A 14,018-nucleotide genomic window follows, 5' to 3' on the forward strand; every position below is an offset into this window, starting at 1 on the left:
TCCATCCCATTTTCCCAGCAGGAGAGGTCTAGTGAGCCTAGTTCTGTGGAAAATTCTTGGATCCTTCCGGGACACACCCTGTGTTTGAACTTGGATACCTGACCTACAGGGCACAATTCGCATTTTTCTCTCAGGGGGCCCTAAAGTGGTTCGGCCTAGCAACAGCTTGAAAATCCGCCCAATTGCTATTTTCTTGCCTCTGACAGAGCTAGCTTTGCTCTACCTTTTGGGGTTTCTGAAGCAAGCGGGTGGCTCACACCTTGTAGCTTTGAGCCTGTCACTGGAATGTCACCTCACACAGTTGACCACAGTAAGACACTCAGCCCTTTCAGACACACTCCTGCTGCCAGCTTTCTCATGGTCAGTACCGTTAGGACCTAGGAATGTGTTTGCCAGACTCGGAAATTACAGGGAGACACACGGCCCTGACTCAGGAATTTAGGTCCTCTCAGCAGACCTGCTGGTCTCATGTTTTAGAAGCTCAAAATTTCCTGCAAGATAGAGGTTTGAAAACACACTCTCTGTGGATGTCTTTCCTTCCTCAAAGGAAGATAGCTTTCTTCACATTCTGCGACCTGAGAGTCACACTCTGCTTGAAAAGTGCTTGCTTGGAAGTCTATTTTCAGTGGCAATATCTCCTTGAGGCTGTGACCATAGGTAGGGGTCCCACACTCACAGGGAAAGGAAAAGCAACCTCCAAATGGCTGTTCCAACCAGTTTTCTCTGTAGAAGAACTCTAGGGAACAAAGGCCTGTCTGGAAATTTCTTGAATCACGAGGGGACACATCCCGTGTGTGAACCTGAATACCGGACCTAGGGTGCACAATTTGTACTTTTCTCTCTGGGTGCCATAAAGAGTTGTGGCTAGCAATTGCTTGAAAATCCATCCAATTACTTTTTTCTTACTTCTGACAGTGCAACCTTTGGTCCACCATTCAGGATTTCTGAAGCAAGCTGGTGGCTCACAACTCCTAGTCACGTGCCGATTTGCCATGGAAAGTTACCTCATCTAGGTAAGCACAGTATGGTACTCAGCACTCTCAGACACACACCTGAAGCCTGTTTTCTCATGAGCAGTCCTGGCATTACTCAGAAATGTGTTTACAAAGCTCAGAAAATCCTCAAAAACACACTGCCCTTGCTCTGAAATTTAGGTCCTCTGTACCAACCTAGAGGTCTCACATCTTAGTATCTAGACAGTTCCTGATATAGAGAGCCTGTTTACTCATGGGCAGTCCTGGTATGACCAAGAAATGTGTTTACAAAGCTCAAAAAGTACAGGAAAACACATTGCCCTGACTCTGGAAGTGAGGTCCTCTGGGCAAATATGGAGAATTCACATCTTTGAAGCTAGACAGTTCCTAATAGAGTCTTGAAAACAGACTGTCTATAAATACATTTCCTTCCTCAATGGAACATAGGTTTCCAGCATTCCATGTCCATAGAGTCACATACTGCTTGAAAACACTTGTTGGAAGTCATTTTTCATTAGCAATTGCTCCTGATAGTGTGACCATAGGGAAGGCCACCAAACTCACAGGAAAAGGAAAAGCAACATCCAAAGGTCAGTTCTATCATGTTTTCTCTGTAGTGGAGATTCAGTGTGCCTAGGTCTGTCTGGAAAATTCTTGGATCCTGAGTGGACACATCCTGGGTGTGAACATGGACAGTGGACCTTGGTGGCAAAATTCACCTTTCTCTCTCAGTTGGCCAAAAACAGTACAGCATAACAACTACCTGGAAATGCATTTAGCTGCTGGTTTCTTATTTCTGGTAGTGATCGCTTGGTACACCCTTTGGGATTTCTGAAGCAAGTAAGCAGCTAGCAACTCGTAGCCGCTGGCCCATTTACAGTGGAATGCTACATCATCTTGGTAAGTGCAGCATGGCACCCAGCAATCTCAGAAACCCTCCTGCAGCCTGTTTTTCCTTAAGGGCACTTCTGGTATGACCTAGGAATGTGTTTACAATGCTCAGAAAGTGTTCAGTTCTGTTCAGAAGCTCAGTTTTATCCGACTCTTTGGGACCCCATGAATCGAAGCACACCAGGCCTCCCTGTCCATCACCAGCTCCCAGAGTTTACTCAAACTCGTGACCATCGAGTTGGTGATGCCATCCAGCCATCTCATCCTCTGTCATCCCCTTCTCCTCCTGCCCCCAAGCCCTCCCAGCATCAGGGTCTTTTCCATTGAGTCAACTCTTTGCATCCAGTAGCCAAAGTACTGGAGTTTCAGTTTCAGCATCAGTCTTTCCAATAAACACCCAGGACTGATCTCCTTTAGGATGGACTGGTTGGATGTCCTTGCAGTCCAAGGGACTCTCAAGAGTCTTGTCCAACACCACAGTTCAAAAGCATCAATTCTTCAGTGCTCAGCTTTCTTCACAGTCCAACTCTTACATCCATACATGACCACTGGAAAAACCATAGCCTTGACCAGATGACCTTTGTTGGCAAAGAAATGTCTCTGCTTTTTAATATGCTATCTAGGTTGGTCATAACTTTCCTTCCAAGAAGTACACATCTTCTAATTTCATGGCTGCAATCACCATCTGCAGTGATTTTGGAGCCCCCAAAAATAAAGTATGACGCTGTTTCTACTGTTTCCTCATCTATTTTTCATGAAGTGATGGGACCAGATGCCATGATCTTAGCTTTCTGAATGTTGAGCTTTAAGCCAACTGTTTCACTCTCCTCTCTCACTTTCATCAAGAGGCTTTTTAGTTCCTCTTCACTTTCTTCCATAAGGGTGGTGTCATCTGCATATCTGAGGTTATTGATGTTTCTCCTGGCAGTCTTGATTCCAGTTTGTGCTTCTTCCAACCCAGTGTTTCTCATGATGTACTCGGCATATAAGTTAAATAAGCAGGGTGACAATATACAGCCTTGACGTACTCCTTTTCCTATTTGGAACCAGTCTATTGTTCCATGTCCAGTTCTAACTGTTGCTTCCTGACCTGCACATAGGTTTCTCAAGAGGCAGGTCAGGTGGTCTGGTAGTCCTATCTCTTTCAGAATTTTCCACAGTTTATTGTGATCCACACAGTCAAAGGCTTTGGCATAGTCAATAAAGCAGAAATAGATGTTTTTCTGGGACTCTATTGCTTTTTCAATGACCCAGAAGATGTTGGCAGTTTGATCTCTGGTTCCTCTGTCTTTTCTAAAACGAGCTTGAACATCTGGAAGTTCACGGTTCACGTATTGCTGAAGCCTGGCTTGGAGAATTTTGAGCATTACTTTACTAGCGTGTGAGAGGAGTGCAATTGTGCAGTAGTTTGAGCATTCTTTGCTATTGCCTTTCTTTGGAATTGGAATGAAAACTGATCTTTTCCAGTCCTGTGGCCACTGCTGAGTTTTCCAAATTTGCTGGCATTATGAGTGCAGCACTTTCACAGCATCATCTTTCAGGATTTGAAATAGCTTAACTGGAATTCCATCACCTCCACTAGCTTTGTTCATAGTGATGCTTTCTAAGGCCTGCTTGACCTCACATTCCAGGATGTCTCGCTCTAGGTGACTGATCACACCATTGTAATTATCTGGGCCATGAAAATCTTTTTTGTATAGTTCTTCTGTGTATTCTTGCCACCTCTTCCTAATAGCTTCTGCTTGTTAGATCCATAGCATTTCTGTCCTTTATTGAACCCAATCTTCACATGGAATGTTCCCTTGGAATCTCTAATTTTCTTGAAGAGATCTCTAGTCTTTCCCATTCTGTTGTTTTTCTCTATTTCTTTGCATTGATCAGAGTAAGGCTTTCTTATCTCTCCTTGCTATTCTTTGGAACTCTGCATTGAAATGGTGCAGGCTGTGACGGACCATGCAGAAGCATGGCCATGAGGAGCTACCTCTCGCTCAAAGTCAGAGGCAGTGGCTGAGGGGAGCCACCCCATGCCCGAGGCCAGGGGCAGCGGCCGAGAGGAGCTACCTCACGCTTGAGGTCAGGGGAGGTGGCTGACAGGAGCTACCCCATGCCCAAGGTCAGGGGCTGTGGCCAAGAGGAGCAATCCCACGTCCAAAGAACAGCAGCTGCACGGGTGCAGGAGGACCGAGAGGAGCTAGTCCACATTCAAGGTCAGGAGGGGCGGCCTGAGGAGATGCCCATCGTCCAAGGTAAGGAGGAGTGGCTGCGCTTTGCTGGAGCAGCTGTAAAGAGATACCCCACGTCCAAGGTAAGAGAAACTCAAGTAAGATGGTAGGTGTTGTGAGAAGGCATCAAAGGGCAGACACTGAAATCATAATCACAGAAAACTAGCCAATCTGATGACATGGACCATAACCTTGTCTAACTCAATGAAACTAAGCCATGACGTGTGGAGCCACCCAAGACGGACGGGTCATGGTGGACAGGTCTGACAGAATGTGGTCCACTGGAGAAGGGAATGGCAAACCAGCTTGACTTCTTTAGGCAACACCATAGACTCCCCGAGAACACTGTCCTAAGTATAGAGGAACACCACGTTCAGCACAGCATCTAGAAAGCAGCTCCGTGTACCTCAAATCATCTCGAGATGAGAGCTGATTCCCTGGCTTTGACTCAAGAGGAATGCCAGCTTTAAACAACACCTAAAGAGGAGGCTTCTCTCAGCTATAGGTACTTAAGAGGGACCCTGAAGTTGCTGCCTCAAGTGGAATGGACCGGAGATGCCCTGACTCGAAATAAGGCCGGAATTCCCTGCAGTGACTTGAATGCAGGCTCCTCTTTCATTTCACAAGATGAAGGGATGTCTGAATCCCCTGTGAAGACCCTAGAGAAAGCCCTAGGTTCCCGCCTCATTTCAACAGGAGGCCTCACATCCCTTTGACAACACGAGTGGAACGTGGAGTTCAATGCTTCAAAAGTAGACGATGACTGATTCCTTGAAAACTGACAGGAATCCCAGTATCCCTGTGGCAACTTGAAAGGACACTGGGTCTCCCGCCTCACCTCGAGAGGCATCCCTATTGCCCTGCCAAGCCTCGAAGAGAATCCCGAGTTGTCCCTCACAACTAGACAGGAGTCCTGACGTCGCTGAACAAACACGAGTTTTGAGGGGCCATCCCCATCGTCACTCGAGAATATAACCCAGGTTCCCTCCGCAACTCAAGAAAAACCATGAGACTCCCCGCTCGATGAGAGATGAGATCAGATTCCCCTGCATTGCGTGCAGAGCAATTCCGTGTTCCCCATCAAACATGAAAGGAACCTTGACTTCCTTGATGGGACTCCAGAGAGTCCCCAAGAACACTGATACAAGTCTAGACGGACCCTTAGGTCACTGCAGCAACACGAAAGAGCTCGGTGTACACCAAATCAACTCAAGATGAGGCCGATTCCCCTACATTGGCTCCAGAGCCATCCAGCGTTCCCCAAAACTCATGTGGCTTGACTTCCTTTAGGCAACTCCAGAGATTCCCCGAGAACACCATCCTAAGTATAGAGGAACACCACGTTCAGCACAGCAACTAGAAAACAGCTCCGTGTACCTCAAATCATCTCGAGATGAGAGCTGATTCCCTGGCTTTGACTCAAGAGGAATGCCAGCTTTAAACAACACCTAAAGAGGAGGCTTCTCTCAGCTATAGGTACTTAAGAGGGACCCTGAAGTTGCTGCCTCAAGTGGAATGGACCGGAGATGCCCTGACTCGAAATAAGGCCGGAATTCCCTGCAGTGACTTGAATGCAGGCTCCTCTTTCATTTCACAAGATGAAGGGATGTCTGAATCCCCTGTGAAGACCCTAGAGAAAGCCCTAGGTTCCCGCCTCATTTCAACAGGAGGCCTCACATCCCTTTGACAACACGAGTGGAACGTGGAGTTCAATGCTTCAAAAGTAGACGATGACTGATTCCTTGAAAACTGACAGGAATCCCAGTATCCCTGTGGCAACTTGAAAGGACACTGGGTCTCCCGCCTCACCTCGAGAGGCGTTCCTATTGCCCTGCCAAGCCTCGAAGAGAATCCCGAGTTGTCCCTCACAACTAGACAGGAGTCCTGACGTCGCTGAACAAACACGAGTTTTGAGGGGCCATCCCCGTCGTCACTCGAGAATATAACCCAGGTTCCCTCCGCAACTCAAGAAAAACCATGAGACTCCCCGCTCGATGAGAGATGAGATCAGATTCCCCTGCATTGCGTGCAGAGCAATTCCGTGTTCCCCATCAAACATGAAAGGAACCTTGACTTCCTTGATGGGACTCCAGAGAGTCCCCAAGAACACTGATACAAGTCTAGACGGACCCTTAGGTCACTGCAGCAACACGAAAGAGCTCGGTGTACACCAAATCAACTCAAGATGAGGCCGATTCCCCTACATTGGCTCCAGAGCCATCCAGCGTTCCCCAAAACTCATGTGGCTTGACTTCCTTTAGGCAACTCCAGAGATTCCCCGAGAACACCATCCTAAGTATAGAGGAACACCACGTTCAGCACAGCAACTAGAAAACAGCTCCGTGTACCTCAAATCATCTCGAGATGAGAGCTGATTCCCTGGCTTTGACTCAAGAGGAATGCCAGCTTTAAACAACACCTAAAGAGGAGGCTTCTCTCAGCTATAGGTACGTGAGAGGGACCCTGAGTTTGCTGCCTCAAGTGGAGTGGACACTGAGATGCCTTGACTCGAAATAAGGCCGGATTTCCCTGCAGTGACTTGAATGCAGGCTCCTCTTTCATCTCACAAGATGAAGGGATGTCTGAATCCCCTGTGGAGACCCTAGAGAATACCCTAGTTCCCTGCCTCATCTTGACAGGAGGCCTCACATCCCTTTTACAACACGAGAGGCACACGGGGTTGAATGCTTCAAAAGGTGATGAAGCCTGACTCCTCTTGAAAATTGACAGGAGTCACAGTATCGCTCTGGCAACTGCAAAGGGAAACTTGGTCTCCCGCCTCACCTCGAGAGGCATCCCTATTGTCCTGCCAAGCCTCGAGGAGAATCCCAAGGTGTGCCTCGCAACTAGACTGGAGTCCTCATGTCGCTGACCAAACGCGAGTTTTGAAGGGCCATCCTCTCAGTAACGTGAGAACATAACCCAGGTTCCTGCCGCGACTCCAAAAAAACAATGAGACTTTCCCCTCGCCGCGAGATTAGGCCCGATTCCCCTGCAATGCATGCAGAGTAAGTCCGTGTTCCCCATCAAACACGAAAGGAGCCTTGACTTCCTTGATGGAACTCGAGAGAGACCCTAAGAACACTGTCACAAGTCTAGAGGGACCCTGAGGTCCCCGCAGCAACATGAAAGGGCTCCGTGTACTCCAAATCAACTCGAGATCAGGCCCGATTCCCCTGCATTGTCTCCAGAGCCATCCCGCATTACCCATCATACACGACAAGGGGCTTACTTTCTTTAGGCAACTCCAGAGTTTCCCCGAGAATACCGTCTCAAGTCTAAAGGAATACCAAGTTCAACATAGCAACTCGAGAAAAGCTCTGTGTACCACAAATCATCTCGAGATGAGAGCTGATTCCCTGGCTTCGACTCAAGAGGAAAGCCATCTTTTCACAAGCAGCTCAAGCGGAGGCTTTTCTCAGCTCTAGGTATGTGAGAGGGACCCTGAGTTTGCTGCCTCAAGTGGAATGGACACCAAGATGCCCTGATTTGGTGGGGCCGAGAATTCCCTGCAGTGACTTGCATGCAGGCTCGTCTTTCATCTCACAAGATGAAGGGATGTCTGAATCCCCTGTGAAGACCCTAGAGAAAGCCCTAGTTCCCAGCGTCATCTTGAAAGAAGGCCTCACATCCCTTTGACAACACAAGTGGAACGCGGAGTTCAATGCTTCAAAAGTAGACGATGACTGACTCCTCGTGAAAATTGACAGGAATCCCAGTATCCCTGTGGCAACTTGAAAGGACACTGGGTCTCCCGCCTCACCTCGAGAGGCATCCCTATTGCCCTGCCAAGCCTCGAAGAGAATCCCGAGTTGTCCCTCACAACTAGACAGGAGTCCTGACGTCACTGAACAAACACGAGTTTTGAGGGGCCATCCCCGTCGTCACTCGAGAATATAACCCAGGTTCCCTCCGCAACTCAAGAAAAACCATGAGACTCCCCGCTCGATGAGAGATGAGATCAGATTCCCCTGCATTGCGTGCAGAGCAATTCCGTGTTCCCCATCAAACATGAAAGGAACCTTGACTTCCTTGATGGGACTCCAGAGAGTCCCCAAGAACACTGATACAAGTCTAGACGGACCCTTAGGTCACTGCAGCAACACGAAAGAGCTCGGTGTACACCAAATCAACTCAAGATGAGGCCGATTCCCCTACATTGGCTCCAGAGCCATCCAGCGTTCCCCAAAACTCATGTGGCTTGACTTCCTTTAGGCAACTCCAGAGATTCCCCGAGAACACCATCCTAAGTATAGAGGAACACCACGTTCAGCACAGCAACTAGAAAACAGCTCCGTGTACCTCAAATCATCTCGAGATGAGAGCTGATTCCCTGGCTTTGACTCAAGAGGAATGCCAGCTTTAAACAACACCTAAAGAGGAGGCTTCTCTCAGCTATAGGTACGTGAGAGGGACCCTGAGTTTGCTGCCTCAAGTGGAGTGGACACTGAGATGCCTTGACTCGAAATAAGGCCGGATTTCCCTGCAGTGACTTGAATGCAGGCTCCTCTTTCATTTCACAAGATGAAGGGATGTCTGAATCCCCTGTGGAGACCCTAGAGAATACCCTAGTTCCCCACCTCATCTCGACAGGAGGCCTCACATCCCTTTGACAACACGAGTGGAACGCGAAGTTCAATGCTTCAAGAGTAGACGATGTAGGTGTAGCAGTAGCTAACACCTCCATCATGTCATATTCTTACTACTGCATTATGTGATAGGAACATTGAAGATATACTTTCTTAACAACTTCAAGTATTTAGTTCAGTGCTGTTAACTATAATCACCATGCTATGCATTAGATGCCCAGAACTTATTCATCTTTTACCTTGAAGTTCGTATTCTTTGACCAGCACTTCCCCATTTCTCCCATCCTCCCCCTGGGCCCTGGTAGCCATTCTTCTACTCTCTGTCACTATGTATTCAACTTTTTAAAAAGCTGCATGTAAGTGGGGCTTCCTTGGTGGCTCAGCAGTAAAGAATCTGCCTGTAATGCAGGAGATATGGGTTTGACCCCTGGGTGGGGAAGATCCCCTGGAGAAGGGAATGGCAACCCACTTCAGTATTCTTTCCTGGGAAATCTCATGGGCAGAGGAGCCTGGAAAAGGGTTGCAAAGAATTGGACATGACTTAGTAACTAAACAACAACAACATGTAAATGAGATCACCCCATATTTCTTTATTGTGTGACTTGTTTCACTGAGTATAACACCCTCTAGATCCATCCATATTATTGCAAATGGCAAGATATTTTTACATGGTTGAGTAATATTCCATTGTGTATGTCTATGTGTATATATGTGTGTGTGTGTGTGTGTATGTGTGTGTATATATATGTGTGTGTGTGTGTATATATATCCCCTACCTGTTTATCCACTTGTCTGCTGACAGACACACAGACTCTTTCTGTACGTTGGCCACTGTGAGCGATGCTGTGATGAGCATGTGGGGACAGACACCTATGAGTCAGGGCATACAGGTGGTCTCTAGAAGTGAGAGTAACTTCCGTCTACGAGTCAGGAAGAACACTGAGAAACTAAATTCTGCCAATGATCTGAGTAGGCCTGGAAGCAGATTCCCCCTCAGAGTGTCCCACAGGAGCCCAGCCAATACCACCTTGATTTTGGCACTGTGAGCCCTTGAGTAGAGAACCCAGCTGAGCTTCCTTGAGCTGTGAGATAATAAATGGTGTTATTTTAAGCTGCTAAGTTTGTGATAATTTGTTATGACAGCAATGAAAAACTAATACACGCAGTAGTTATCTATCACTGAATGATCAGGGACCCTGAAATCTTTGGAACAAGTATGCTTTTCTCCAACCCAAGAATCAGGCCCACTTTGAGAGATCTGGCTTCTCTTGACTTCCCAAAGACAACAAACTGATGCTTTCAACTATGGTTAGAATACCATTTTCAATTCCCCTGGTGTTAGAAATTTAAATTAACCAAAATAATAGAGGTTGTTCTATATCTTTTTTCAGGTTGTGGGGGAAACATTTGAGAGAGATTTCGAAGTATGGGAGTATCTGTATTAGAAATGAGACACAATTTTTTTTTTATCAATGGAGAAACCTTGGAAATGTCTCCATAGTAATGCTAAGGAATCCAGTAATCAAGCTTGTGTAACCAAGTATTAAAATGCACAATAAAGCATCTAAATTAAAATAGTGTGATATCAGTATACAAACTAGTGGGATAAAACTGAAAGCCCAGAAATAAACCCACGTTCATGTGAAAATATATAAAGATACTTTCTCAAATCACTAATGTATGTGGTACTAGGCGTCTTGGTGACCGTATACAGACTTTATTCTACTTACAGCTGGGTTACATCCCAATAAACTCATCGTAAATTGGGAAAATAGCATTAAGTAAAAAATGCATTTAACACACTAACCTAGCAAACATCATTGCTTAGCCTCACCTTCCTTAAACATGCTCAAAACACTTACAGCAGTCTACAGTTGGGCAAAATCATCTAACACAAAGCCTATAATAAAGTGTTGAATATCTCATATAATTTATTTACTATCATGCCAAAAGTGGAAAACCAGTGGTTATGTGGCTACTGAATAGTTGTAAGTGAATCCATTGTTAACCCTCATGATCGAGTGGCTGACTGAAAGTTGCAGCTGCTGCCAGAGTCATGAGTATCATACTAGGAGGAAAAAGAGCAAAATTTGCATTTTGAAGTATGGTTTCTACTGAATGTGTTGCTTTCATGCCTTCGTAAAGTCAAAAATTTGTAATTCAGACGGCAGGAGACCATCTGTAATTGTGTCAACCAGAAATAAGTTGCAGAATTTTTATCTACCTTGTGGCAGATAGTGTGATGTGAATATATGTTTTTTCCCAAGAAATATCAAGATAATAATGTTGTGGTAATTTTTTTTAGCTATTCTTATGCCATCTTCAACATATTTCTTTAGTATTTAGTATGTAGTAAAACCCTTTAGTATTTTATTTGGGGTAAAACAGTAGAATATGATGATGTTTCTTTATTATTATTATTCAATGAAATAAATTTTTGGAATCAGAGCTTTCATTTATTGTGTATTTTTTAAACTTATACCAACCAGAGTACCTTAGCATCTCATCACTCGCCTCAGGCTTATTGATTTTTGTCGTTATGGGTTTTTCAACAGGGTGTTAAACAGTTTAATTTTTATTTTATTTTTTACATTTTATTTAGACTAGTTATTTTTTTTTTTTTTAAGGTATGGCAGAAATATAATCACAGATTTGGAAAGTTTATTTTTAAGTTGGTTATTTTCAATTTTAGAACTCTTTTTTCCCTTTCCAAAATACATAATTATATTCACAGTGCAACCATGAGACTGGATCATATGCATACGGTGCATCAATGCATCATATAGATAAAATACTACAACTTTAAACTTACAGAATGCTAGTAATTAGACAAAAAACAGAGAACCTGAGTAAAGTAAAATAATTGATTTTATGCTTGAAGAAAATAGAATGAAAAGTATTGACATCTGTGGGGATCACACAATAATATGCTGTACATTTTTAAGAAATGTAAATATTGATCAATTTTTTTGGATAACTTTAAACATACAGAAGAGAACAGAACACACAGCCAAATACTGTCACCCACCTCAGTGTTTTGCTTCAGGACAAAGCAGATCTTAATAAGGTTTATATATTTAAAAATAAATAAAGCATAGCATTTTATATTATGTTTAATTTTTACTTATGACTCTCACAGTGCTTGATGTAGGTTTGGATGATTTTAAGACTTGCAAGCATAAGGAGAGACAGAGGAACTTCCTGGCAGTCCAGTGGTTAAAATGCAGGGGACACGATTTCAATCCCTAATCAGGGAACTAAGGTCTCTATACCGAATAAAAGAGAGGGGGTGGTGGGGTTGGGTGGGATATGAAGCTGTCCCAGAGGTCCCTGAAGATTTGTTAAGTGAGCGGAAGATTATATGAGCGAATATACCGGGAGATGCCTCCTGTAGAAGTAAGTGAGGCACAGTCTTGAGAAAGCTGAAAAAGATGAAATTGAAGAGGTTTTTTTTTTTTTTTTTTTTTTTGGTGATCAGAAGATGATGTTGATGATACTGTCTCATCATCTTTTCCAAATCTTTCTGTTTGATGTCAGAATTAGGGACTTGGTATTGGGAGGGTAGGCAGAGGATAGATGATGTCTTTTATATTTAGTCAAAACTGGTGTTTAATTATATAGGATATCTACAAATTACGTGTTTTTGAGTGGGAGTAGATAGGAAGGAGATGGATTCATAGTGGTCACACAGTTTACATCTCTGAAGAAAATGAAACTTTTCCTCTGATGTACTTTAAACTTACAATTACATATTGCAGAAAATACATTCTGCACCTTTTATGTTTTTTAAAATACTTGTCAGTGTTAAGATGATGATGATATTAAAGAAAAACCACAGTAAACATCTATTTACACTTCTGCTAGGAAAGTAATGGAGAATTATTTATAAGCAATACATTAATATAAGAAATAGTTTATTTCTGCTTATCAGTACCTATGTTTGAAAACAAACATGAAGTTAAATATACACCAAGGACATCTTTTAGGTCAGCAATGCCATGACACTTGGCTAGAATCTTTTATGGCTCATTGTGCTTCTGATTGCTGATCCCCTCACACACACTTTTCAGCACTCTTTTGGTCAAGCATTTATGGAACAATTACTTACCAGGTGGTGCTAGGGGTTAACAACCGCCTGCCAATGCAGGAGACATAAGAGACATGAGATTGATCCCTGGGTCAGGAAGAGAAGATCCCTGTTGAAGGGCATGGCAACCTACTCCAGTATTATTCTCTGGAGAATTCCACGAACAGAGGAGCCTGGCAGGCTACCATCCATGGGATCGCAAAGAGTCAGACACAGCTGAAGCAACTTCGTATGCACTCAAAGAACTCAGTATTTTGACCTTCTCATCTTTTGTCCTGCATCAACTCTTTTCATTAAAAGTAGTGCAGTGTTAGACTTTGTGCGAGTGCATGCTAAGTCACTTCAGTCATGTCAGACTTTTTGCAACCCCATGGACTGTAGCCCACCAGGCTCCTCTGTGCATGGGATTCTCCAGGCAAGACTACTGGAGTGGGTTATCATGCCCTCCTCCAGGTGATCAACCTGATCCAGGGATTGGACACGTGTCTCTTTATGTCTCCTGCATTGGCAGGTAGGTTCTTTACCAATAGCTCCACCTGAAAAGCCCATTTTCATCATAAGTAGTGCAGTGTTAGATTTTACTAACCACCTATATTCTTCTTGGTATTTGACTTTGTTTCATACTTTGTTCTTGGCTTTTTGATTTTCCTGTTGGTGCTTATCAAAGTAATCCACACCACTGTAGGGCAGAAGATTAAAGTGTTAGTGTTTATGTGATATAGGATACACAGGGAATAAAACCAGTATACTTTTTATTCTAAGTACTTGCTGATAATACCTCAGAGTTCCACTTTTTAAGAAATATGCTATTTTAAATTTAGTTTTTGAATAAGTAATGTAGTTTATTGTTCAAAGAGTACCTATTTCAAAGTGCAGGAGGATTCCATCACACCTTGTTCCCCAGTAATCTAATTTCCTTCCCCAGAATCAACCATTGTTATTGATTCAGTACAACCACTGCATTCTTATGAATCCTGGAAATAATGTTTGGTTAAGGATAGAGGTCCTGGAGTCTGACCACCTTGGTTCGTTCTCTTTGTCATATTAGACAAGAACTTAACCTGTGTGTCTCAGTTTCCTTCTCTGTAAATGGGGATACTCTTTGTTAGATGCTTATACACTCCTTGGCTACAGTTGTTTTTGTAGAAGTATCTGTATCTAAATGGGTATTTTTTTTAACCTCAGGAATATAGTTTAGTTAAACATAATTTTCATTCACAACACACAGTTGTTACTGGTCTCTGCAAGGCCCTTG

The 14,018-nt window shown here is 44.0% G+C and overlaps 1 protein-coding gene across 1 annotated transcript in view; it reads left to right on the plus strand.

Annotated features, from left to right (window-relative positions):
- The first annotated feature begins 3,969 nt into the window (after positions 1 to 3,969).
- Positions 3,970 to 14,018, plus strand: part of NARS2 (asparaginyl-tRNA synthetase 2, mitochondrial) — a 93,742-nt gene continuing 83,693 nt past the window's right edge. The window contains exon 1 of the mRNA XM_043452788.1: positions 3,970 to 4,111. Within this exon, the coding sequence (XP_043308723.1) occupies positions 3,970 to 4,111 (142 nt within the window). The remainder of the gene's footprint in view (positions 4,112 to 14,018) is intronic.

The sequence above is a fragment of the Cervus canadensis genome, chromosome 29 (assembly GCF_019320065.1).
Source record: "Cervus canadensis isolate Bull #8, Minnesota chromosome 29, ASM1932006v1, whole genome shotgun sequence".
NCBI classification, from domain to species: domain Eukaryota; kingdom Metazoa; phylum Chordata; class Mammalia; order Artiodactyla; family Cervidae; genus Cervus; species Cervus canadensis.